The 27,366-nt window shown below is 43.0% G+C and overlaps 1 protein-coding gene and 1 long non-coding RNA gene across 2 annotated transcripts in view; both read left to right on the forward strand.

Annotated features, from left to right (window-relative positions):
• The window catches only part of LOC115201708 (uncharacterized), a 65,659-nt gene extending 65,319 nt beyond the window's left edge, over window positions 1-340 (forward strand). Inside the window, exon 5 of the long non-coding RNA XR_003879795.1 lies at window positions 81-340. This is a non-coding gene — a long non-coding RNA (uncharacterized LOC115201708). The remainder of the gene's footprint in view (window positions 1-80) is intronic.
• Window positions 341-12,743: 12,403 nt separating this feature from the next.
• Window positions 12,744-27,366, forward strand: part of LOC115201709 (histone acetyltransferase KAT6B) — a 95,376-nt gene continuing 80,753 nt past the window's right edge. Inside the window, exons 1-2 of the mRNA XM_029765538.1 lie at window positions 12,744-13,037; window positions 14,327-15,268. Of these exons, the coding sequence (XP_029621398.1) occupies window positions 14,567-15,268 (702 nt within the window). The 5' untranslated portion in view covers window positions 12,744-13,037; window positions 14,327-14,566. The remainder of the gene's footprint in view (window positions 13,038-14,326; window positions 15,269-27,366) is intronic.

Genomic DNA, 27,366 nt, shown 5'->3' on the forward strand with positions numbered 1-27,366 from the left:
ATTTTAATAATATTTTCTTCTCTGCTCTGCTCTATTCTTTTTTTCTTTGACCCCTGACCCTTGCCTCTCTCTCCTCCCAGGCTTTCTGTCTGGAGCTGGTCCTCCAGGAGAGGCCGATGGAGGAGTGTGTCCGTGGGGGCCACTACGCAGCCAACGATATCGTCAGACGGGCAGGATTTACCTTCCCTGAGACTTCCATTGATGCATCCGACCATTATCCCCCAAGCACTGTGCTTTGATTTCCATGTATTTTCCTTAAAACACCTGCTGCATTAAGCTGTGTGTATGTGCCTCAAAGTTGTGTAAAGTTTGTGTATCCCTTAGCCTACAATTTCCACGCCCCAGCAGAAATCTAATTAACATAATAAAAAAATAAGGAAATCCCGATTATAATCCATCTGTTCAAGCTATATTTATATACATATATACAGTACCGTGCAAAAGTTTTAGGCAGGTGTGAAAAAATGCTGTAAAGTAAGAATGCTTTCAAAAATAGACATGTTAATAGTTTATATTTATCAATTAACAAAATGCAAAGTGAGTGAACAGAAGAAAAATCTACATCAAATCAATATTTGGTGTGACCAGCCTTTGCTTTCAAAACAGCATCAATTCTTCTAGGTACGTTTGCACACAGTTTTTGAAGGAACTCGGCAGGTAGGTTGGCCCAAACATCATGGAGAACGAACCACAGTTCTTCTGTGGATTTAGGCAGCCTCAGGTGCTTCTCTCTCTTCATGTAATCCCAGACAGACTTGATGATGTTGAGATCATGGCTCTGTGGGGGCCATACCATCACTTCCAGGACTCCTTGTTCTTCTTTACGCTGAAGATAGTTCTTAATGACTTTTGCTGTATGTTTGGGGTCGTTGTCATGCTGCAGAATACATTTTGGGCCAATCAGATGCCTCCCTGATGGTATTGTGTGATGGATGAGTATCTGTCTGTACTTCTCAGCATTGAGGAGACCATTAATACTGACCAAATCTCCAACTCCATTTGGAGAAATGCAGCCCCCAAACTTGCAAAGAACCTCCACCATGCTTCGCTGTTGAACCTCCACCATGCTTCGCTGTTGCCTACAAACACTCATTCGTGTACTGCTCTCCAGCCCTTCGGCGAACAAACTGCCTTCTGCTGCAGCCAAATATTTCACATTTAACTCATCAGTCCAGAGCACCTGCTGCCATTTTTCTGCACCCCAGTTTCTGTATTTTCATACATAGTTGAGTCGCTTGGCCTTGTTTCCTCGTCAGAGGTATGGCTTTTCTGGCCGGAGGCCTTCCATGACGGCCATTTCTGACCAGACTTCTTGATGGGTGTACCAGGGACCCACTGTTTTCTGCCAATTTTGAGCTGATGGCACTGCTGGACATCTTCTGATTGCGAAGGGAAGTAAGCATGATGTGTCTTTCATCTGCTGCAGTAAGTTTCCTTGGCCGACCACTGCGTCTACGGTCCTCAACGTTGCCCCTTTCTTTGTGCTTCTTCAAAAGAGCTTAGACAGCACATCTGGAAACCCCTGTCTACCTTGAAATTTCTGCCTGGGAGAGACCTTGCTGATGCAGTATAACTACCGTGTGTCTTGTTGCTGTGCTCGGTCTTGCATGGAAGAACACCAATAAGCCAGTGACTCAGCCACTGTAATAGGGTTAGAGGCAGAGAATCCCAGTGGAGAGAGGGGAACCGGCCAGGCAGAGACAGCAAGGACAGTTCGTTGCTCCAGAGCCTTTCCGTTCACCTTCACACTCCTGGGCCAGACTACACTCAATCATAGGACCTACTGAAGAGATGAGACTTCAGTAAAGACTTAAAGGTTGAGACCGAGTCTACGTCTCTCACATGGGTAGGCAGACCATTCCATAAAAATGGAGCTCTATAGGAGAAAGCCCTGCCTCCAGTTGTTTGCTTAGAAATTCTAGGGACAATTAGGAGGCCTGCATCTTGTGACCGTAGCGTACGTGTAGGTATGTACGGCAGGACCAAATCGGAAAGATAGGAAGGAGCAAGCCCATGTAATGCTTTGTAGGTTAGCAGTAAAACCTTGAAATCAGCCCTTGCCTTAACAGGAAGCCAGTGTAGGGAGGCTAGCACTGGAGTAATATGATCAAATTTGTTGGTTCTAGTCAGGATTCTAGCAGCTGTATTTAGCACTAACTGAAGTTTATTTAGTGCTTTATCCGGGTAGCCAGAAAGTAGAGCATTGCAGTAGTCCAGCCTAGAAGTAACAAAAGCATGGATTAATTTTTCTGCGTCATTTTTGGACAGAAAGTTTCAGATTTTTGCAATGTTACGTAGATGGAAAAAAGCTGTCCTTGAAACAGTCTTGATATGTTCTTCAAAAGAGAGATCAGGGTCCAGAGTCACACCGAGGTCCTTCACAGCTTTATTTGAGACGACTGTACAACCATTAAGATTAATTGTCAGATTCAACAGAAGATCTCTTTGTTTCTTGGGACCTAGAACAAGCATCTCTGTTTTGTCCGAGTTTAAAAGTAGAACGTTTGCAGCCATCCACTTCCTTATGTCTGAAACACAGGTTTCTAGCGAGGGCAATTTTGGGGCTTCACCATGTTTCATTGAAATGTACAGCTGTGTGTCATCCGCATAGCAGTGAAATGTAACATTATGTTTTCGAATGACATCCCCAAGAGGTAAAATATATAGTGAAAACAATAGTGGTCCTAAAACGGAACCTTGAGGAACACTGAAATGTACAGTTGATTTGTCAGAGGACAAACCATTCACAGAGACAAACTGATATCTTTCCGACAGATAAGATCTAAACCAGGCCAGAACTTGTCCGTGTACAGTGGCTTGTGAAAGTAGGGCAGTACCGCAATACAGACAACTCTCAGACAACTCTGGGTGTGAAGTCTGCATACGCGTTCAGCAGGAGACAGCCTAGCCCTGCCGAGCTGCATCGGTTCGGGAAGAGGTGAATCAGCAGTCTTCGGAGACTCTTGGAGGAACTCGGGTAAGCTCGGATCCTCTCGGGGACGTAGACGCTGGGAACTTCCGGAGTTCCTCAGATGCAAGGTGGCATCCTTGACTGAGCAACTGGGACCGCAATCAGACCTCTTCTCCCTCCTACGTTCCCGTAACCCACCATCCTGCCGAAGCTGGAGTAACTTCCTGGTAGCCTCTCTCCCGGACACCGGAGCCTCGAAAACTTTTTTCATCTCCGCCATGAATTCCCCCAGACTGAAGCAAACGGCCGACTGTTGTTCCCAAATGGCCGTAGCCCAGGCGAGGGCCCTCCTGGACATCAGCGTGATGAGTTACGCTATCTTAGAGCGGTACGAAAGGAAGGAGGAAGGCTGCAGCTCCATGACAAGGGAACACTGAGCGAGAAAATGCCCAACAGGTGCCCAATTCTCCATTGAAGTGCTCCGGGGGAGGTAAGCAGGGTTCCCGGGAAACTGGGGTGACGGCACCGCTACCAGCCGGGTTACTGAGGGGCTGAGAGGTTACCATCGTGGTAGGCTGCCTAGTAGGCAACCCACAGACTTGCTCCTGCAAAATGTCCAATGCTTGGTCATGATGTTTGGCCGTGGCCTGGAACCCCTCCATCAGACCACGAAGGAACTCCTCGTGCCTACCAATGGTGGCTCCTTTGGAGGAGATGGTGCAGCGGAGCTGGTCCAAGTCTGCTGGGTCAGTCATGGCCAGTTCGTACTATCACGTTTCAGGTATGACCCAAATGCAAACTGTGTTGATGTAGCAATGTTTATTACAGCAATAGGGGCAGGAAAACTACAGGTCAAGGCAGGCGGCTGTCGATAATCCAGTGTAGTGGGGCAATGGTACAGGACGTCAGTCAGTGTCAGGGCGGGCAGAAAAGGTCAAAACCGGGAAAAAAAACAGTAACAAGCAATAGACAGGAACAGAGGGGAAAACGCTGGTAGGCTTGACGATACAAAACAAACTGGCAACAGACAAACAGAGAACACAGGTATAAGTATCCAGGCGACACCTGGACACTAGTGGTTCTGGGTGGGGTGGGGGGGGGGGGGCAGTGCCCCTGTGACAACAAATTTGGACCCCCTTGTGGCCCCCTTAAATGTGAGTATGAAATAATTTTTACATAACTAATTTTTGCTATCGTTCTTTTTTTACATCCGTTATTAGACAGTGGCAACGCGGAACACTAATTTAACCCACACATTTTCTAGAGGGACGGCTTTAGGCGGAACACAACAGTATCGTACCACATGCAAAACGATATGACAACAATAACGTCTAACGTAACTGGTCCCTCTAACAATACAACTGGCCCCAGCTTGGCCCCCCCCCAGTTGAAATGGTCTAGAACCGCCACTGCACCTGGAGGGGGGTGGAGACAAGCACAAGGACAGGTGAAACAGATCAGGGCGTGATAATCGTTTGTATGACCATATGAAAACAATTCCATATATTAGCTTAGAACCCCCCCCTTCCTGGCTTAGACTCTATAGGGTTAAAGTTTACAGTAATTCCATGAATATGACAGTTCATCAACATTGTCGCTAAGTGTTGTAGCTTAACTTACAATACATTATGGTCTCCCTATGGGTGCTGGTCAAAAGTTGTGCACTATATATAGGGAATAGGGTGCTATTGGGAAGGATAGATCCAAGGCTGATGGAGGTAATTTCTCTCAGTTATGGGATTAGTGGTGCCTCTTCATAGTGGTCATTAGAGAGCCCTGGAAACTAGGCTTATTCCCCCCTCGCACCCAGCTGTGCTGTCGCCAGGTGTTGGAGAGGGGAGACAAGGATCACGGAGAGGCCCCAGTCTGTCCCTCCCTCCCTCCAGGCATGGATGGAACAAATGTAGGGTTAGTGCCAAATGGTACCCTATTCCCTATAGTTGACTACTTTTGACCAGAGCCACTGCAGTATGTAGGGAATAGGATGTAGTGCTCTGGTCTACTATAGTTATACACTATATAGAGAATAGGGTGTCATCTGGGGTGCACCCTAAGTGTTCAGCTCATACCACACTGCACCTATACCAGTAGTAGATACAAACTAAAGCCTATACTACCTATATATACCATTATCTGTCACGGCTGTCTGAAGAATGGGACCAAAGCACAGCGTGTATTGTTCCACATTTTATTTAAACTGTGAAACTATGCAAGACATACAAATAAACTAATAAACAAAACAACAAACCGTGACAAAGCAGTGCAACGTACTCTAACTCAAAATAACCTCCTACAAAACCTAGTGGGAAAAACAACAACTTAAATATGATCCCCAATTAGAGACAACGATGACCAGCTGCCTCTAATTGGAGATCATCCCCCCCCCAAAAAACATAGAAATACAGAAACTAGAACCCCACATAGAAATACATAAACTAGACAAAACCCCCAGCATAGAAAAAAGAAACTAGAACCAACATAGACATAGATAAACTAGACAAAACCCCCTGTCACGCCCTGACCTACTCTACCATAGAAAATAAAAGCTTTCTATGGTCAGGACGTGACATTATCATAGGCTGCGGACCAAAAAAAAATTGAAAGTCTGCAACAACAAAAACCCATTACGCAATATACCATTTATTATCATATTGTGTCTAAATAATACTGCACAGCCAACCTGTTAGCGTTTCATCTTTTTCCTTTCATTTCTGGGCTCATTGAATGTTAAGAGAGTTCCCATTCAAACGCCTCTTATTCAAAGGGCTGTAGTTCCATTTAAAGAGGCTGAGTTTATGCGCTTATGCTAATTTGGGGGGCATCTAGGTGAACACCAAAAATGTTATTACCAACTTTGAGACACTTCTCTTTTTTTTCATCAGCATTTTTAAGGTTTCACACAGATGCGCTTTGAAAAAGCACTACGTTTCTGATTGGCTGAGATCACACTCCGTAGCAGCTGGTTCATTTGCTTCTCAACATGGCAGATGGCAAAACACAAACACAAAGTATGCGTGACCATTGGCACCCTATCCCCTATTTAGTGCACTACTATTCCCCATAGGGCTTTGGTCAAAAGTAGTGCACTACTGTATATAGGGAATATAGGTACCATTTGGAGCACAAACACAGAAAGATGGAGCCAGTAATGAGAATGAAGAATCCTTAGCTACCACGAGAAGGACAACTATTTACCAGTTTCTTCCTTCGGTTTACTTTCTTTTTTTCTTATTTTTATTTTTATAGAAATGAAATACATCAGTTATCTAGTCTAGTAGTATTGTGTCTGTTTCAACAACTAATTGGCTAACTAGTCTGGTAGTAGTGTCTCTCTCTCAACAACTAACTGGCTAACTAGTCTGGTAGTATTGTCTCTCAACAACTAACTGGTTATCTAGTCTAGTAGTATTGTGTCTGTTTCAACAACTAACTGGCTAATTAGTCTAGTAGTATTGTGTCTGTTTCAACAACTAACTGGTTATCTAGTCTAGTAGTATTGTCTCTCTCTAAACAACTAACTGGCTAACTAGTCTAGTAGTATTGTCTCTGTCTCAACAACTAACTGGTTATCTAGTCTAGTAGTATTGTCTCTGCTTCAACAACTAACTGGTTAACTAGTCTGGTAGTATTGTCTCTCAACAACTAACTGGTTATCTAGTCTAGTAGTATTGTGTCTGTTTCAACAACTAATTGACTAACTAGTCTGGTCGTATTGTCTATCTCTAAACAACTAACTGGCTAACTAGTCTAGTAGTATTGTCTCTGCTTCAACAACTAACTGGTTATCTAGTCTAGTAGTATTGTCTCTCAACAACTAACTGGTTATCTAGTCTGGTAGTATTGTCTCTCTCTCAACAACTAACTGGCTAACTAGTCTAGTAGTATTGTCTCTGCTTCAACAACTAACTGGTTAACTAGTCTAGTAGTATTGTCTCTCTCTAAACAACTAACTGGTTAACTAGTCTAGTAGTATTGTCTCTGTCTCAACAACTAACATCCCTATTTTCTCCCTTGGGCTGTGCAATACCCAAGTCCTTATTCTGCTAACTTCTAATAACTTTGATTATACATGCAAGGATCAATTAGAAGGGGCTGGTGGAAGAACATATGTCATTTTGGGGCAGATTTGTGCTTATCATAGCCTACTACAGTTATACTGTCAAAGAAAAATACACCACAACTTGTCGATGTGGTATGTACCATCACGTGGTTTCATTCATGACCTCCCTCCATCCCTTCTTTGAAAAGCAAATGTGTTCGTGCATCTCAAATGGCACCCTATTCCCTATACAGTGCACTACTCTTGACCAGAGCCCTTGGTGCACTACATAGGGAATAGGGTGCCATTTGGGATTCACACTGACTGACTGGGGACATTGCCAGAGCAAACCAGACCAGAGTTTTGCACCGCAGATGGGCAGCAGTGTTCCTGAACAGCACTGGGTGGCAGTTGGCAGGGATTGAGAGAGAGAGGGGGAGGAAGAGAGAGAGAGAGAGAGAGAGAGAGAGAGAGAGAGAGAGAGAGAGAGAGAGAGAGAGAGAGAGAGAGAGAGAGAGAGAGAGAGAGAGAGAGAGAGAGAGAGAGAGAGAGAGAGGAGAGAGAGAGAGAGAGAGAGAGAGAGAGAGAGAGAGAGGGGGAGAGGGGGATGGAGAGAGAGGGAGAGATTTGGGGGGATGGGCAGACTGTGGTTGGCACATGCTCCCGTCTCTGTCTCAAATGGCTCCATATATAGTGCACTACCCTGGTCAAGAGTAGTGCACTATATAGGGAATTGGGTACCATTTGAGACACAAGCGCCAATTCAAATGCTCCTGCTGGACCCATGCATGGGATGCAGCAGTGTGGGGCTCTGGGAGTCAGGGGTACCTGGTGCCTGGCCTGCTGGGGCCCAGGGTGACATTCATTATACACGCACACACACACACACACACACACACACACACACACACACACACACACACACACACACGGAAAGAGAGACTCTCTCACACACACGCACATGTGCTTGGTACTCTTCCTTTCTCTTGATACCATGGACAATCCAATCATAACACTTGTTTCACGTCCTCATGTCAATCATACTGTGATTTAAATGTCCCGTGAAATAACTATTGTTTATATCAGATTAGCTAATAATAATACTTAACAAGTATTGACATGGTAAACATGTGTTTATAAAATATATGTTTTATAAAAGATGTGGTATATTGTCACTCAAATTGAATGCAAATATTATGTGTTATTATTATGTAACTACCTCATAATTAGGTTACCATCGTCAACAAAAGATTACTTGCAAACATCCAAACCATTACGTAATAGTTTAGAATAGGCCTATCCAAACTTTTTACATACCAGTTCAATATTTACTTATTATGTTTAACAAGATGATCTTGTTGAGGCAAAAAGGCTATCCAAACTTTATGTAATAGTTTAGAATAGACTATCCAAACTAAATTGCCTATCCAAACTTTACGTAATAGGTTTTCAAACCAGTTCAATATTTACTAACTACACAACACAATAGTCTCCCGCCTTCCCTCCACAGTGAATCTACGTCCAAAATGGCACTCGATTTGGCACAATATTCCCTACAGGGTTAGGCTAAATGCAGAAGACACATTTAATTTTTTTTTTATTTAACCTTTATTTAACTAGGCAAGTCAGTTAAGAACAAATTCGTATTTACAATGACGGCCTACCACGGCCAAACCAGACAACGCTGGGCCAATTCTGCGCCGCCCATGGGACTGCCAATTATGGCCGGATGTGAAACAGCCTGGGTTTGAACCAGGGACTGTAGTGACGCCTCTTGCACTGAGATGCAGTGCCTTAGACCACTGTGTCACCCGGGAGCCCATTTCGGTTGAATGCATTTAGTTGTGCAACTGACTAGGTATCCCCCTTTCCTTTATAAAACATACTACTCTTTACCAGAGCCCTATGGGCCTTGGTCAACAGTAGTGCACTTTTAAGGGACTAGGGAGCCATTTGGGAATGATAATGGGTCATGTTGCTCGTGTCTGTATGCCTGTGACGATGACACAGAATGGGATGTCACCACGTGTATGGGTCAGATTACACATGTTGTGTTACTGCTGTTGTAAAATGAGATTGCTGTTACATACATGTTATAATGCCAGATATGATGTAATGCAGGACAATATACTGTAGGTAGGAAGCCGCTGTAACATCTTGAGCTTGTTGACGGATCATTTCCATAATTTGAATGAATCATACGGTGGATTTGACTTGGTGTTTGTCCATTTGATAGACTATACAACAGTCTTGTTGTCTGTCTTCCATTAAAACGATATAGGTTGGTATCCTGTTGTGACGGAATTAAATACTAAATCAATTTTGTGTCTAAAGACAGACGTGTTATATGGTGACATTATTCATAATGTAATGATTTTGTGTCATGACCAAGAACTTGTGATGTGTTCATTATTAGGATTGGGTCAATCTCTGTGTAAAAATAAACACATGAATATGGTATGAACCCAAGATGCTTGGGAACAAGGTGGTAACCTAATAGACTGCATTAAGTTATTCCAAGATTTTTTATTAATTTTTTTATTTCACCTTTATTTAACCAGGTAGGCCAGTTGAGAACAAGTTCTCATTTACAACTGCGACCTGGCCAAGATAAAGCAAAGCAGTGCGACAAAAACAACAACACAGAGTTACGCAAACGTACAGTCAATAACACAATAGAAAAATCTATGTACAGTGTGTGCAATTGGGGCCCCCTAGATAGCATATGAACACATCATAAACTATGGGAAAATGTGTAGAATTGCAGGAAATTAGCTTAGCTAGCCAGTAACTCCTCCAGTATGTGTTGAGGTAATTTCACAGGATTTGTTTTAGGTCAGAAACTGTAAAGATCTGTCAGAAATGGCACTTCTGTAAGCAAATATCTTATTCATACATTTTAATTTAAAAAAAATATCAGCATTAAATTACCTGGTATGATGATGCATTAATCAGTTATACAGTTTAAAGACTTTGTTTTTGCAATCAGCCTTTGCAGTTGACCTTTAAAGTAACTGTCCAGTAATTCCAGATTTCTATGAAATACACAGTATATTCCTAAAGTATGTGGACACCCATTCAAATTAGTGGATTCGGTTATATCAGCCAAACCCGTTGCTGACAGGTGTATAAAATCAAGCACATCGCCATGCAATCTCCACAGACAAACATTGGCAGTAGAATGGCCTCAGTGACTTTTAACGTGGCAACTTCATAGGACTCCACCTTTCCAACAAGTCAGTTGGTCGGATTTCTGCCCTGCTAGAGCTGCCCCGTTCAACTGTAACTGATGTTATTGTGAAGTGGAAAGGTCTAGGAGCAACAACAGCTCATCCGCAAAGTGGTAGGCCACACAAGCTCCCAGAACGGGACCACCGAGTGCTGATGCGCGTAGCTCGTAAAAACTCTGTCTTCGGTTGCAACACTCACTACCAAGTTTCAAACTGCTTCTGGAAGCAACGTCAGCACAATAACTGTTCGTCGGGAGCTTCATAAAATGGGTTTCCATAGCCGAGCAGCCGCACACAAGCCTAAGATCACCATGGGCAATGCCAAGCATCGACTGGAGGGGTGTAAAGCTCGCCTTTGTTGGACTATGGAGCAGTGCAAACGTGTTCTCTGGAGTGATGAATCAAGCTTCACCATCTGGCAATCCGATGGGCGAATCTGGGTTTGGTGGATGCCAGGAGAACTCTACCTGCCCAAATGCATAGTGCCAACTGTAAAGTTTGGTGGAGGAGGTATAATGGTGTGGGGCTGTTTTTCATGGTTCGGGCAGGTAGAGAATGGTGTGGGCGTATACTGGTCATTAAAAATATTAATGCGAGTAGACTGCTGATTGGCCAGCTCATCCTCCTCCTCTTTGAGGATATAGCAAGCGTTTGTTAAATGGACTGTTTGAGGTTGTTTTTTTATTTATTTTTATTCTCCTATTTATGCTTTGGCCACAAATACAAGTATAGGATTAGTCAACAACATTATTTGGGTATGAGTTAACAGAATAGGAACTTCTAAATGTGAGATTTTCACTAGACAGTTGCTTTAAAACTGCAACATTTTCTTTCAGCCTCATGGTAAAATGTGTAGAATAGCAATATAAAACTGCACATTTGTGCTTAAAAACGGCAATATTTTGTCTCATCCCCATGGCAAAATGTGAAGAATAGCATGAAATGAACTATAAAACAGCACAATTGTCTCTCTGCCTCATGGCAAAATGTGTAGAATTGTGGGGAATTAGCTTTAAAACTACAGCATTTTCTCTCAGACTCATGACAAAATGTGTAGAATAGCGTTATAAAACTGCACATTTTTCTCTCAAGCCCCATGGCATCTCCTTCCTGCACATTTGAATGTGTTCAAGTTAAAGTGACATTACATTTGCCTATGATCATTGTTGAAGCGCTGCTGCTGCTACACAGGGGCGCCGGTCCGCTCGGTTTACACTGACTGAAGTGGGGATGTCTACAGTGAAGAAGAAGCAGAAGGAGGGAGAGAGGTACCACTTTGTCACAGGCTGCTATGTAGATTAACCTTTCAATTAGTTGTTATCCGGTCCTCTATGTCTCAACGCGAGCCTTTAGTGTATCCTTTAGAGATAAAACATACAAGGAAACCTCCTATGGATGTGCCGCTGTGACTGTTTATATTCCGATCGTCGTTTCCGTCATCCTGATAATGAAGAAGAGGACTGTATCTGGGAAAAAACTTGAGGTAACTACCAGCAAATATTTACGGTAGCTAGCCGATGCTTTTTTCCCCTCACTGGTTACATGTTCATCCTTGCATGAAACTTGAGTAATTTGTTTTGCCTCCTCGCCCAGCGGCGGCACATTGTGTAAACGATTTATATTTCAAGGAGGCTGTATATCACCGACTATTAATGTGTAAACGAGAATGGACCCGCGAGTCGAGTGAGAAATGGATGGATCGCGAAACTGTAGCGATAGCTTACATTTATTCTTGAGGATCAGTGAAGATGATGTTACTCTTACCAGGTTCAACTTCTTAGTTTGTATGTGGAATTTCCCCCATGTGCTCATTTTTTTTTTCTAGTTGGAAATGCAGGGCAAAATAATTCCCATAAGAAGTGTTGTCATGATTTACGTAGAATGTTAATAATCGCTATAGCCTAAATGCAGGCAGGCGCTCCTGCTATGTGGAGAAATTCTACCGCTTGATGGATATGAAATCCTGAATGATTATTTATAGGTTGCCCTACTTATTCTTTAGCCCACGTTTGGTACATGAGTTTAGGTTAGTGAAAAAAAAAACTGTTATTTATAGGTGTTTGTGGGAATGATTTCTTTAGTGGGTTATAAAAATAAAAAAGAGAAGTACAGGTTCTAATGGTGGGAAAATAAGTGTCGGATAGCATACACAACACTAGCACGATAATAGCCCATCTCACCTTCAAACCTTTTAAAAACTTGCTGCTTTAAATCAGCAGTCAAGTCTTCACCATGTTTGCAAATAAATGATGGATATAACAAACAACCAATTAAAGTCTAAAAATGATCCAAATCATTTTCAAGTGTAACCAATTGTTTCAAGGAGTCGTAGTAAAGGTGGGCTGGTGTTTGACACTGGATATAGCCTAAATCATTAATTTAGACAACAATCTGTGATAACTATTATGTTAATGAATGATCATATAAATTATATATATATGTGCCTATTAAATTGTCCTTGTAGTGCACTCATTTATTCAAACGATAAGTGTTCTGGGTAAATAAAACATCAATCCATGATAGGAGAAGACACCTTAAAAGGCGGGTCAGTAAGTGTAGTGACAGATCAAGCAGCAAACGCAGTCCCTTCTAAACTGAGCTCATATATTATATTATAATGATTGGCATGTACTTTATCAAACCAGAAATCGGATCTTGTCTTTACAGCCAATATTAAAGTTGCTAGGGAGGGTACATTAATGTAGGTAAGGTTTAATGAGACTCCATTGGATTGTAATCATCGTCATGTCGGATTTATGTAAACTACAACATTGTAACAAAATGGCGACTGTTTAGGTCACGTCAGTAATGCAGGCCAGCACTGTTATTTCTTACAACTCAACTGATACAAGTCAAGGTTTGTTACATATTATCTTCTCGCTCGTTTGCGTTTCATGTTAATTTGAACATAAATTGTCATCATAAATTTCCGGTAACCATCCCTCGACAGCTGTCAAAAAGCTCAACAATATGAATTGACGGTGTGCGGCTGACATTCAAGCTAAAATGAACAAAATCCTTGTTTGTCGCTCGTTACGTATCCAAGCTGTCAAACTCACGTTCAAAAAGTCAAACTCCATTGCCCTTCTAGCGCTACTTGGTACTAATATGAAAACGATATGATTGATGAAAACACTAACTTCGCCACAGAGTAGCCTGACGTTACCCCAGTCAGCTGGTGATGTTGCAATGAAACATTTTATCTAACAGATAAAGATATCACGAACAATTGTAACATCTATTTAACTGGTTACATTTCGTCTCCCTTGTCGTGATGGTTATAGTCATTGTGTCATGACTAATGAATCTTAACCTAATGTAGTACTGTGGTAAAATAAAGATTATGTCAATCAATGGATTATGTTATCAGACTCAGACTACGGATTTAAGGCCAATTCCATGGCAACAGAGTGAGACTGATTTTTTTTTTTCACTTTAAAATGTATGTCAAACGAAAACCAATAATTGCGAAGTTAAACAAACCATACAACTGCACAACGACTACTTTGAACAAGTTTCACTCAAGAACAGTGCAGATGCGAAGTTTGATACCAGAATGACTGTGCTGTTCTTCAATTAAATTGTTTTTATTTCATTTTCTGTGTGAAATTGTTAAAAGTAGACATTGTGCATAGTCAGTTTTTTTGCAACTTTTTTTTGTTGTTGTAACATTTTAAAGTGAAGTATTTGGGTCGCTGTGTTACTGTGGAATTGCCCTTAAATAACATTAGCCTTTCCCTAACCTCCCTAGAATGTCTTAATCTTAAAACTGTCTGAACTGCTTTATAACACATCTGTTTCTCTAGAATGTTATTGACCTTCATTTGATGTTTTGTAATGCTTCTCAGTATTAAACTAATGTTATGGTGATGTCTCAGAATGTAAGAGACTACTAATCCAATGTGTCAAGTGTATACCAGGGTGTATCCCTCCACACATTTGTACCAGTAATCAAATCAATCTGGTCTTTGACTAATGTGACTATTGACGAAATGTGTGCTAGGCTAGCCCACTAGTACATTGAAACTCTACAGTAAAGGTGCTGGGTAAAAATGATGGTTCTGTTATTGATTTTGTTATATTACAGTATTACTTATTCTTGACTTGTGATCTTGTTTATGATTGTGTTTTTGTTTTTCTTTTAAGGAATTGTATGACCTCATTTGAAGGAATTGTGTTCTAGGTCGTTTTGGTAACAGTCCCAACCTTCAAGGAATTTACGTTCTGGCTACTTTTGTCTTCTTTTGTGAGGTGACGTGAGTTACTACCTTGGATGAGGATTTACAGCAGTATTGTATGTATTGATGCCGAGGTGGAACAGTACCTTTTTGACCTTTTCAAGATGTGTTGGATGTACCAAATGTTTCACAACAAGGGGGAATCTCTATGGGTAATTTTTTCCTGAATCTCATCGATTTAACCATGGTGAAACTTACCAACCCTCTGTATACAGAGTGGATTCTAGAAGCAATACAGAAGATCAAAAGGCAAAAACAGAGGCCTTCCGAGGAGCGGATTTGTCATGCGGTGGCTACCTTACACAGATTGGACAAGCGGACTGTTCTGGAACAGTTGGATTTAAGTGTTCATGATGGTTCCATTCTCAAAGTCACCAATAAGGGGAACGTGTCATACAAAGACCCCAAGCATCCTGGGAGAGGATTATTATTATCATCATCATCATCATCATCATCATCATCGCTCAAACCTGTAAGTGCAAACCTCTCTATTCCATCGTCTAAAGGATCTATATGGAAGCCGAGTGACCTACGCCACATTGATTGGAATAAAGTCCTGAGGAGGGCCATCGAGGGTCTGGATGATAGCCGTGGTTCCTCTCTGAAGAACATCCAGAGGTACCTAAGGAACCAGGATGATCCATCACACGTCCAGGACAACCCGGGGTTCCAGCAGAGGTTACGGCTGGCCGCTAAATGGGCAGTCAAAAACGGCCGGCTGGCAAAGGATGGTCCGCGCTACAGGTTGAACCAGGGGGTTAATGGAGCTGAGGGTAGGAGCCAGAGGTGTCCAGGTGCTTCCCCATTGGCTCTTCTGTGTGTCACTCTTCTTCCACATGAGAGAGACCAGGTACAGTATACTGATACTTGCCTCCTGTCTTCCTCTGTTTCTAGTGGTCTATGCTGATAATACTGTATCCCCTTCTTTCACTGTAGATACACCATGCTACTCATAGCCTCTGAATCCTTTTCAGGCTATCGCTTATGTTGATGTTATATCTCCTTCTTTCACAACAGTTTATTTTTATATTATAGAGGCCGTGTTTATTTTAGTCATGGATCAATCGGCGCACCCACTGGCAAAATAATAGTTTCTGTCCTTTCCCTCTGTAGCTCAGTTGGTTGAGCATTGTGCTTGTAACTCTAGGATAGTGGGTTTGATTCCTGGGACCCACCCCCATACGTAAAAAATAAATGTACGCATGACTAAGTCATTTTGGATTAAAGCATCTGGTAAATAGAATGTATTATATTATCCCATTAGCCAGCTAAATAGACACTTGATTATTGTGTTTGACCAATATGTCTCATTTCTAAATATTCAGTCAGATTTGGTTTCAGTTAAGGACTTGTGAGGCTCTCACTAATAGGCTTCAAGTACTGGTTGATGAAGCTGCTCTTGAGGAATGCAATTGGATGATAGCTGACTGTTGTGATGAATAGGGTAGCTCACTGTGGGCTTGAATCAAGCTGTTGTGATATAATAATGCTGCTTGGAAACACAGCAGTAGATCTTGTTGCTAGTTTAGTGTGTACTTGAGAACTAGGCATTGTTGACATTTTCTCTGCTCGGGGAAAATGCTTTGTAACTAACTGGCCGTGCTGGTATTTGACAGAATAGATGGACTATGTTATTATAGACGGAGAGTAAATAACGGACATTAGCTTTGAAGTTCTTTGAGATAACACGGGAGGGAGGGAGGGGGGAATGCCTTGGGGATATACAGTATAGCCTATGATATAGGGCCATAAAGACTATCTCTTAGCCTTCATTGTTTTTTTCTTAACTATGACACAAGACTTATGCTTTTCACTCTGCAGAGATTGTGGCTCTATCACTGACACTCCGCAGTAACTCATGCTGCAGGTGAACAATACAGTATTGACAATAGTTTTGTACTTAACCCTCCTGCTGTGTTCCAGTCGAATTGGACCGGTTTGCAAGTTTTCTCTCTGAAAAATGTAGTTCATTTGATCCGATTGTCATAAGGTTCCATGACTTTGTCCACACAGGGCATCTGAACACATAAAAAATACATTTTGATGATTTTCATTACATTTTGTGTGTTTTATTTAACTTTTGTACACCTGCGGTGTTCCCGGTCAAAAATGAACAGTCATTAGAAATTAATGGGTGAGACTACAATTAGTGTATAAAATTGAGTTCAGGCACATGCCCATTCATCAGATGGACACACTTCCTCTCCCAGACCCCCACATGCATGTGTATTTGAACACACACACACCTCACTCCCCTTCTTGGTTCCATGGCAACCCCCACGGGAACCTTTCCCCAATATAATATTTTCCCCCATGGTAGCCATACCTGTTGGCATTCTCAAAAAACAATTGCAACATTGTTTCAATAACAAACTCAGCAAAAAAATAAACATCCCTTTTTCAGGACCCTGTCTTTCAAAAATAATTCGTAAAAATCCAAATAACTTCACAGCTCTTCATTGTAAAGGGTTTAAACACTGTTTCCCATGCTTGTTCAATGAACTATAAACAGTTAATGAACATGCACCTGTGGAATGGTCGTTAAGACACTAACAGCTTACAGAGGGTAGGCAATTAAGGTCACAGTTATGAAAACTTAGGACATTAAAGAGGCCTTTCTACTGACTCTGAAAAACACCAAAAGAAAGATGCCCAGGGTCCCTGCTCATCTGTGTGAACGTGCCTTAGGCATGCTGCAGGGAGGCATGAGGATTGCAGATGTGGCCATGGCAATAAATTGCAATGTCCGTACTGTGAGACGCCTAAGACAGCACTACAGGGAGACGGGACGGACAGCTGATCATTCTCGCAGTGGCAGACCAGGTGTAACAACACCTGCACAGGATCGGTACATCCGAACAGCACACCTGCGGGACAAGTTCAGGATGGCAACAAAAACTGCCTGAGTTACACCAGGAAAGCACAATCTCTCCATCAGTGCTCAGACTGTCCTCAATAGGCTGACAGAGGCTGGACTGAGGGCTTGTAAGGCAGGTCCTCACCAGACATCGCCGGCAATAACGTCGCCTATGGGCACAAACCCACTGTCGCTGGACCAGACAGGACTGGCAAAAAGTGCTCTTCACTGACGAGTCACGGTTTTGTCTCACCAAGGGTGTGATGGTTGGATTCGCGTATATCGTCGAAGGAATGAGCGTTACACTGAGGCCTGTACTCTGGAGTGTGATCGATTTGGAGGTGGAGGGTCCGTCATGGTCTGGGGCGGTGTGTCACAGCATCATCAGACTGAGCTTGTTGTCATTGCAGGCAATCTCAATGCTGTGCGTTACAAGGAAGACATCCTCCTCCCTCATGTGGTACCCTTCCTGCAGGCTCACCCTGACATGACCCTCCAGCATGACAATGCCACCAGCCATACTGCTCGTTCTGGTCGTGATTTCCTGCAAGACAGGAATGTCAGTGTTCTGCCATGGCCAGCGAAGAGCCCGGATCTCAATCCCATTGAGCACGTCCTGGGACCTGTTGGATCGGAGGGTGAGGGCTAGGGCCAATCCCACCAGAAATGTCCGAGAACTTGCAGGTGCCTTGGAAGAGTGGGGTAATATCTCACAGCAAGAACTGTCAAATCTGGTACAGTCCATGAGGAGGAGATGCACTGCAGTACCTAATGCAGCTGGTGGCCACACCAGATACTGACTGTTACTTTTGATTTTTGACACCCCCACCCCCATTTGTTCAGAGACACATTATTCCATTTCTGTTAGTCACATGTCTCAGTTGTTGAACCTTGTTAAGTTTGCTGAAAATAAACGCAGTTGACCGTGAGGACGTTTCTTTTTTTTGCTGAGTTTATGTAGAACTTTTCTCACAGCTCTGGTATATAATGCTTTTTTGAGGCCTTGCTCACAATTCATTCTGTGGCAGCACAATGACAACGATATACTGTACGTGAGGCTTTTTGTCATGACACTGGAGATGTAGGAGAGAGTCCTTGTTAAACTTTGACAGAAAGTACTCTTTGATAAATAGCACTATGTTTTCTGAGTATTTGTCATAGTCCAAATAATGCATACATTATGCTTTTGTTTTACTCAAAAACTAGTTGTATGAGCTCAGGTCAATGAGGCCTACAGGCCATGAATAGCAAATAGAAGTTCTAAATGTGTAATGTTCACAAGAACTTAAGTTGATAAAAAGATCTAACGCAACATTAGGTGGTAATATGTATTATTATGGATTTATAATCAGCTATAATGGGGTGGTCATTTTGGACTGGGAACACAGAATTCATATACATGAAATGAACACAACAGCAGGGTTAAAAATGGAAGAGAACTTCACAGTGAAGGCCAAAGCATTGGAAGTGTACCATTTTCTGTTGCTTTAAACAACTGACTAGGTGTTGCTAAGTAGGGTCTTAACACACACCCACCATGGAAACCCACTAGATTTGCCTGATATGAGACAACCTGAAGGAAAGAGAACCCCCACCAACTTAGGTTAGGGAGTAACAACAAACCAAACAGGGGAGACACAGGATAAAACTTTGTTTAACAACACAGAGGAAGAACTAAACAGCTGTGTATCTTTTCCAACATCTCTCATGCCATTTCAAGCACTGGCCCAGCAGCCGTGGCCCTTCACACTCGCACCCGTATGAGTTGAAAATGGCAGATTTGGACACTAAGTGCCTAAATATAAACGCAGTGGCTGTACAGTAACATGCTATACATGACGTCAGAGCTCAGGGTCTCTGCTTCACAGCTCTATATGGGTTTTGACTGACAAGTTGACCCATCCCTCCCTCTAATTGGACAACTCTTGCACATTTTTGGTTGTCTGAGTGAGGGAAATACTGTAAATGAAGAGGATTTGATTAGATCTTAATGTATTCTGAAAGATGAGACGTTGAAGACTGATAAATATTGCTTTGATGTCATACAAGGAGCCAAAACACCTGCGAGTCCAAACGTGCACTTTACATTTCCATATCATTAAAGTCATGTAATATACAGAGTCAACGTTTATGATCTGTGTTTTGATGTACAGTTACATGATGACATGGCGTTATACCCTGGGTTGTCCTGAACATAATGAGTCTGTGTTTGTAGTATTGTGAAGCAAATTTACCCCGGGCCGTGCATCTGAATGCACAAATGACTCCATTCTATGCGGACCTAAAGTACGATTTGCTTCTCTGAATTCTGTACTGAAAGCCTAACACTGTAAGGTCGTATTTTCTAGTTTAGCAAGTCATGTTGTAATAGAACAAGCTTTCAAATGATGCCCACCTGACCCAGATTGCGATTTATAATGGACCGTTTTTGGATTGCGTAAACAACAGCGGGGATGCAGGGTTGTGTTCCAAACTTAACAGCTACAAGTGTGCTTGTTCTAGTTCCTCAACAGCACAGCTAGGAGAGCTAAAAAAAAAACACCTTATAGTTGAAGACTCTTCTGAGTCATAAAAGTGCATTGAAATGACTTAGGAACTGTGGATACTTTGGAGAGGTGTGTGTGTGTGTGTGTGTGAGACCACTTGGAAACACCAGTTACATTTTAGTAATTTAGCAGACACTCTTATCCAGAGTGACTTACACTTAGTGCATTCATCTTAAAACTAGGTGGACAACCACATCACAGGCATAACAAGTACATTTTCCCTCTTTAGTAGCTATCACCAAAGTCGGGGAGGGTCGGGGGGCAATTCCCACGAGTGTAAGGGGTTAAATATAACTTGTGACATCACAGGTGCAACACACAGGCTGACGAGGTGACTCCAATCAGTGTGCACCCCATGCTAATGAGAAACCCGTAACACCTCTCCCATTTTTAAGACAATAAATATAGACGCATCTATTTGCTCACGTTCTCCAAAATAAAATAAAAACACTCCCAATAACATGGGTAACCATGGAAACACTTCACATTTCCCGAAAATATAAAATGATGACCTGGGGAAATCCATTTTTCCCCCTATGTCTAATGCAATTCCACAAAATACACAATATGCGCAGCAGCAGATAAAACATTATTTTTTTTTTATAAACGGTCTGTCTTTTTCAGAGGGGGTTGGGTTAAAAGTGGAAGTCCAGATTTTGTTTAGACCTTGTGTGCAATTTATCAATAAAGTAATCTTATCCTAATTTTTCTGTTTCAATTTAGGACACTGAGAGACTGTGTCCTTTCTCTCATGGCGTTAATGACAAACTGCTGGATACAAAGAACCAGGTTTCTGCCGATTTCTTGTCTTTGGGCACTGTAGAAAATGTTTGAATCCTTGCAGTAGGAGGTGACTTCTGGATTGCTTTTTGCGTAGGGATAACAAAACATATCTGCAAGGACTTGAGCTTTCTCAAGAATGAGTAAATGTAGGTAGCAACTCTTTCATGAAGGCAATTGTTGAAACTGCTCGAGTAGTATGAGCGTCTTTTCAATCCTCGAGGGCCTTGACCTCGTGAACCACGCCACCGATCAAAAAGACATTGCTTGTTCTCTTGCAAATTCAACAGGACTTTGCGACTGTTTTTCGTTATTTACGGAACTGTTGTATGTATGCCTCTGGGACCAACTTGTAAGCCTGAAGGGTAGTTTTAACAGTGTCATGAGCTAAAGTGACGTACACTTTCTGAGCTTTTACCATAAGGAGCAGTCACCAGATATCTCATGGCCATTTTAGAGATGTGGCAATCAGCTCAAACAAAGTAAAATTTACGTCCACCTCCTTTTTCGTTGAAAGGCGGTACAAGCCAGGCTGTTCTGACCAAGATCTAACTCTTTTGATGGTACAGGATGGCTTGACTGCATTCAAAATGCTTCCATCTCTATCTCTTTTAATGGAATGCTCACGTTCTCTGGCTGCACGTTCATCTTGTTCTAGTCTGGCTGCACGTTCATCTTGTTCTAGTGTAGCTTTGGTGGCCTCCCAGTTCTATCTGGTTTTTAAACAAATGACCTGCTCCAACTCCGATCTCCGTTGCGCCCATTTAGCCTTTTGTTCTTTTGTTCTATCTCAGCGGCACGTCTACGGGTTGTACTCTACAGCCCATAGGACCCTTTTCATAATGCTTTGCAAGGATGAGCTGTTATTTCCTTTTGTACATTTTATCCAGTTTTTCCCATGTAGGGTTCCCCACAAATGCTTGCCTATCAAAGTGTGAGTGTTTTTATGCAAGTTTCCACTGATTTCACCAATCTTAGAACGCTTCTGAGTGGTTGTCAGTGACAAACTCTACCACAAAAGTGCCCTTTGAACACTCATATCTGGGCACAGTAGAGCTTCAGAGTAGGTGATTTAGAGTGACTACCGTACTCATGGGAAACAAGATCCCGGATGAGCCCCTATTTTGTTACGTTCCCCAACAAGAACTCCAACAAATCGTCACTCAGAACAAAAATGGAACTTATAAATGAACCACTGACATCAAAATGAAACAGGTGGGGTTTTGAAATTGGTTCTGGAAAGCAGGGTCTTAACAAACACCCACCATGGACACCGACTAGATTTTCTTGATATCAGACAAGCTAAAGGAAAAGAAAACCCCCACCAACTTAGATTAGAGAGTAAAAATAAATGTGTAGCAAACCAAACAGGGGAGAGACAAGATAAAAGGCTGTAACAACTTAGAGGAAGAGCTGAACAGCCGTATAGCTCTTCCAACATCTCTCATGCCATCTCAAGCACTGGCCTAGCAGCCCTTAAATAACACCTGCGTTCAGCACAATGTGCACCCCATTACCAACATGCCTACAGCAAACCATTCTAGATTGCCATTTCCACTATTGGAGACATTATCTACCCTTCAGTTTCATTATGAATATCAGGAAATAACACCCTCGACTGTGCAGAGACAAGTTTCGGTGTCTGGTCAGACCCAAGTGAAACTGAAATGTTAAGACACTGTCCTCCGGTAATAAAGACACTGTCCTGTAATAAAAAGCGTATTATTGATTTAATTTTGGGGGGGGAATCTCCTCATTTGAAATGTCTAGGCCCGTCTCTTTTTGTAGACTTACAATAACACTCTGCACTCATGCTATTTTGGTGGTGACATCACTAAGCTCTTCTAGTTCACTGTGTATTTCAAAAGGATGTCCTAGTCCTTGCAGTTAGCGAGTAACAACTCATAACTAGTGGGTATAGGAAATGAGAAAGTCTTGGGTGAAAGTTTATTATATTCTAAAGTGTTTGGCAGGAACAAAGGCAAAGAATGAGATGTTTTTTTTTTTTTTCTTCTCCACTCCCCTCACTGTTATGTAACCTGTTCTTCAGTGCAGCTCTGCCTGGCTTCTAGAACAGCAGCAGTGTTTTAATAGAACCGCACCCCCCCCCCCCTTTGCGGAACGCAACTGTGTCTTTTTCAAGCACTCTAATTTCCTGTAATGTACTTCATTTGGAATCCCCTAGTCAATCAGTGGAATCTTCTTCAGCTGTGTATTTTTATTTTTTTCTGTTCTTTTTCAGATGAGCTCCACTTTGAGGTTTTCTTAATTTTTTTTATTTCTCTCGGTTTAATCACCAGTCACAAGCTTTTTCCCTGCTGGAAAACATCTCCAATGACAAGCCCAGTCTGGACCAGGCTAGACTTTTAATTTGTTAGCCACATTCGCTTTTATTCATTTTTGAAGTGCCATGTAACTTGTGAGATTTGACTTTATCAACTACAGATGCACTGCACTTGTTATTTCATCTTAGGCTCATATGCTCAGGTTAGCTGTGATGTAACGCTCTAAAAAGGCTCATATGCTCAGGTTACCTAAAAAGTGAGTCCTATCTCTAGCTAGTCCCTGAGACAGGTCAACTAAGGTTTATCCTTAATGTAACAATGCCTTTATTTTTCATGCAGTCCCACGGGCCAATTGTTTAGTTATCACAATGAAAAGCTTGTAGCTATTTCACTATAACATCCCTGCAGATGAATATTTGTTCCAAACACCTAGGCCTTTCACATCCAGTTAAATATTAATTTGCAGCTTTGGGGGATACAGGGGATGTAAAGTAGCCTATGCTTGTGAATGATTTATTGTGATCAAGTGCAGAAGAAGCAGCCTATTTAGATACTAGAGTTTGAACAGTTCTGGTGATTGGAAGTAGTTTGAACAGAAATGCTCCAAACACCTATGGCCTTTCACATGAAGTTGAATCTGAATTTGCAGCTTTGGTGGAAACAGTAGTTTTGTGATGGGATATACAGTTGAAGTTTACATATACCTTAGACAAATACATTTAAACTCCGTTTTTTACAATTCCTGACATTTAATCCTAGTAAAAATTCCCTGTCTTAGGTCAGTTAGGATCACCACTTTATTTTAAGAATGTGAAATGTCAGAATAATAGTAGAGAGAATTATTTATTTCAGCTTTTATTTCCTTCATCACATTCCCAGTGGGTCAGAAGTTTACATACACTGAATTAGTATTTGGTAGCATTGCCTTTAAATTGTTTAACTTGGGTCAAACGTTTCGGGTAGCCTTCCACAACCTTCCCACAATAAGTTGGGTGAATTTTGTCCCATTCCTCCTGACAGAGCTGGTGTAACTGAGTCAGGTTTGTAGGCCTCCTTGCTCGCACACGCTTTTTCACTCCTGCCCATACATTTTCTGTAGGATTGAGGTCAGGGCTTTATGATGGCCATTTCAATACCTTGACCTTGTTGTCCTTAAGCCATTTTGCCACAACTTTGGAAGTATGCTTGGGGTCATTGTCCATTTGGGAGACCCATTTGCGACCAAGCTTTAACTTACTGACTAATGTCTTGAGATGTTGCTTCAGTATATCCACAATTTTCCTCTCTCATGATGCCATCTATTCTGTGAAGTGCACCAGTCCCTCCTGCAGCAAAGCACCCCCACAACATGATGCTGCCACCCCCGTGCTTCACGGTTGGGATGGTGTTTTTCGGCTTGCAAGCCTCCCCGTTTTTCCTCCAAACATAACGATGGTCATTATGGCCAAACAGTTCTATTTTTGTTATAGGAACATTTTGTTGTGAGGACATTTCAGTTCTATTTTTGTTGTGAGGACATTTCTCCAAAAAGTGCGGTTTTGGAGCAGTGGCTTCTTCCTTGCTGAGTGGCCTTTCAGGTTTTGTTGATATAGGACTCGTTTTACTGTGGATATAGATACTTTTGTACCTGTTTCCACCAGCATCTTCACAAGGTCCTTTGCTGTTGTTCTGGGATTGATTTGCACTTTTCGCACCAAAGTACGTTCATCTCTAGGAGACAGAACGCGTCTCCTTCCTGAGCGGTATGACAGCTGAGTGGTCCCATGGTGTTTATAATTGCGTACTATTGTTTGTACAGCTGAACGTGGTGCCTTCAGGCATTTGGAAATTGCTCCCAAGGATGAACCAGACTTGTGGAGGTCTACAAAAGTTTTTCGGAGGTCTTGGCTGATTTTCTTTTGATTTTTCCCATGATGTCAAGCAAAGAGGCACTGAGTTTGAAGGTAGGCCTTGAAATACACTGCTCAAAAAAATAAAGGGAACACTTAAACAACACAATGTAACTCCAAGTCAATCACACTTCTGTAAAATCAAACTGTCCACTTAGGAAGCAACACTGATTGACAATAAATTTCACATGCTGTTGTGCAAATGGAATAGACAACAGGTGGAAATTATAGGGAATTAGCAAGACACCCCCAATAAAGGAGTGGTTCTGCAGGTGGTGACCACAGACCACTTCTCAGTTCCTATGCTTCCTGGCTGATGTTTTGGTCACTTTTGAATGCTGGCGGTGCTTTCACTCTAGTGGTAGCATGAGACGGAGTCTACAACCCACACAAGTGGCTCAGGTAGTGCAGCTCATCCAGGATGGCACATCAATGCGAGCTGTGGCAAGAAGGTTTGCTGTGTCTGTCAGCGTAGTGTCCAGAGCATGGAGGCGCTACCAGGAGACAGGCCAGTACATCAGGAGACGTGGAGGAGGCCGTAGGAGGGCAACAACCCAGCAGCAGGACCGCTACCTCCGCCTTTGTGCAAGGAGGAGCAGGAGGAGCACTGCCAGAGCCCTGCAAAATGACCTCCAGTAGCCCACAAATGTGCATGTGTCTGCTCAAACGGTCAGAAACAGACTCCATGAGGGTGGTATGAGGGCCCGACGTCCACAGGTGGTGGTTGTGCTTACAGCCCAACACCGTGCAGGACGTTTGGCATTTGCCAGAGAACACCAAGGTTGGCAAATTCGCCACTGGCGCCCTGTGCTCTTCACAGATGAAAGCAGGTTCACACTGAGCACGTGACAGAGTCTGGAGACGCCGTGGAGAACGTTCTGCTGCCTGCAACATCCTCCAGCATGACCGGTTTGGCGGTGGGTCAGTCATGGTGTGAGGTGGCATTTCTTTGGGGGGCCGCACAGCCCTCCATGTGCTCGCCAGAGGTAGCCTGACTGCCATTAGGTACCGAGATGAGATCCTCAGACCCCTTGTGAGACCATATGCTGGTGCGGTTGGCCCTGGGTTCCTCCTAATGCAAGACAATGCTAGACCTCATGTGGCTGGAGTGTGTCAAGAGGAAGGCATTGATGCTATGGACTGGCCCGCCCGTTCCCCAGACCTGAATCCAATTGAGCACATTTGGGACATCATGTCTCGCTCCATCCACCAATGCCACGTTGCACCACAGACTGTCCAGGAGTTGGCAGATGCTTTAGTCCAGGTCTGGAAGGAGATCCCTCAGGAGACCATCCGCCACCTCATCAGGAGCATGCCCAGGCGTTGTAGGGAGGTCATACAGGCACGTGGAGGCCACACACACTACTGAGCCTCATTTTGACTTGTTTTAAGGACATTACATCAAAGTTGGATCAGCCTGTAGTGTGGTTTTCCACTTTAATTTTGAGTGTGACTCCAAATCCAGACCTCCATGGGTTGATAAATTGGATTTCCTTTGATTATTTTTGTGATTTTGTTGTCAGCACATTCAATTTACATTTACGTCATTTAGCAGACGCTCTTACAAATTGGTGCATTCACCTTATGATATCCAGTGGAACAACCACTTTACAATAGATGTACTATCTTTTATTTTGGGGGGGTTAAAAGGATTACTATATCCTATCCCAGGTATTCCTTAAAGAGGTGGGGTTTCAGGTGTCTACGGAAGGTGGTGATTGACTCCGCTGTCCTGGCGTCGTGAGGGAGCTTGTTCCACCATTGGGGTGCCAGAGCAGCGAACAGTTTTGACTGGGCTGAGCGGGAACTGTGCTTCCGCAGCCGTAGTGAGGCCAGCAGGCCAGAGGTGGATGAACGCAGTGCCCTTGTTTGGGTGTAGGGCCTGATCAGAGCCTGAAGGTACGGAGGTGCCGTTCCCCTCACAGCTCCGTAGGCAAGCACCATGGTCTTGTAGCAGATGCGAGCTTCAACTGGAAGCCAGTGGAGTGTGCGGAGGAGCGGAGTGACGTGAGAGAACTTGGGAAGGTCGAACACCAGACGGGCTGCGGCGTCCTCGATGAGTTGTAGGGGTTTAATGGCACAGGCAGGGAGCCCCGCCAACAGGGAGTTGCAGTAATCCAGACGGGAGATGACAAGTGCCTGGATTAAGACCTGCGCCGCTTCCTGTGTAAGGCAGGGTCGTACTCTGCGAATGTTGTATAGCATGAACCTACAGGATCAGGTCACCGCCTTGATGTTAGCGGAGAACGACAGGGTGTTGTCCAGGGTCATGCCGAGGCTCTTAGCACTCTTGGAGGAGGACACAATGGAGTTGTCCACCGTGATGGCGAGATCATGGAAATTGCAGTCCTTCCCCAGGAGGAAGATCAGCTCCGTCTTGCCGAGGTTCAGCTTGAGGTGGTGATCCGTCATCCACACTGATATGTCTGCCAGACATGCAGAGATGCGATTCGCCACCTGATTATCAGAAGGGGTGAAAGGAGAAGATTAATTGTGTGTCGTCTGCGTAGCTATGATAGGAGAGGCCATGTGAGGATATGACAGAGCCACGTGACTTGGTGTATAGCGAGAATTGGAGAGGGCCTAGAACT

This window comes from Salmo trutta, chromosome 10 (genome assembly GCF_901001165.1).
Source record: "Salmo trutta chromosome 10, fSalTru1.1, whole genome shotgun sequence".
In the NCBI taxonomy this organism is placed as follows: Eukaryota; Metazoa; Chordata; class Actinopteri; order Salmoniformes; family Salmonidae; genus Salmo; species Salmo trutta.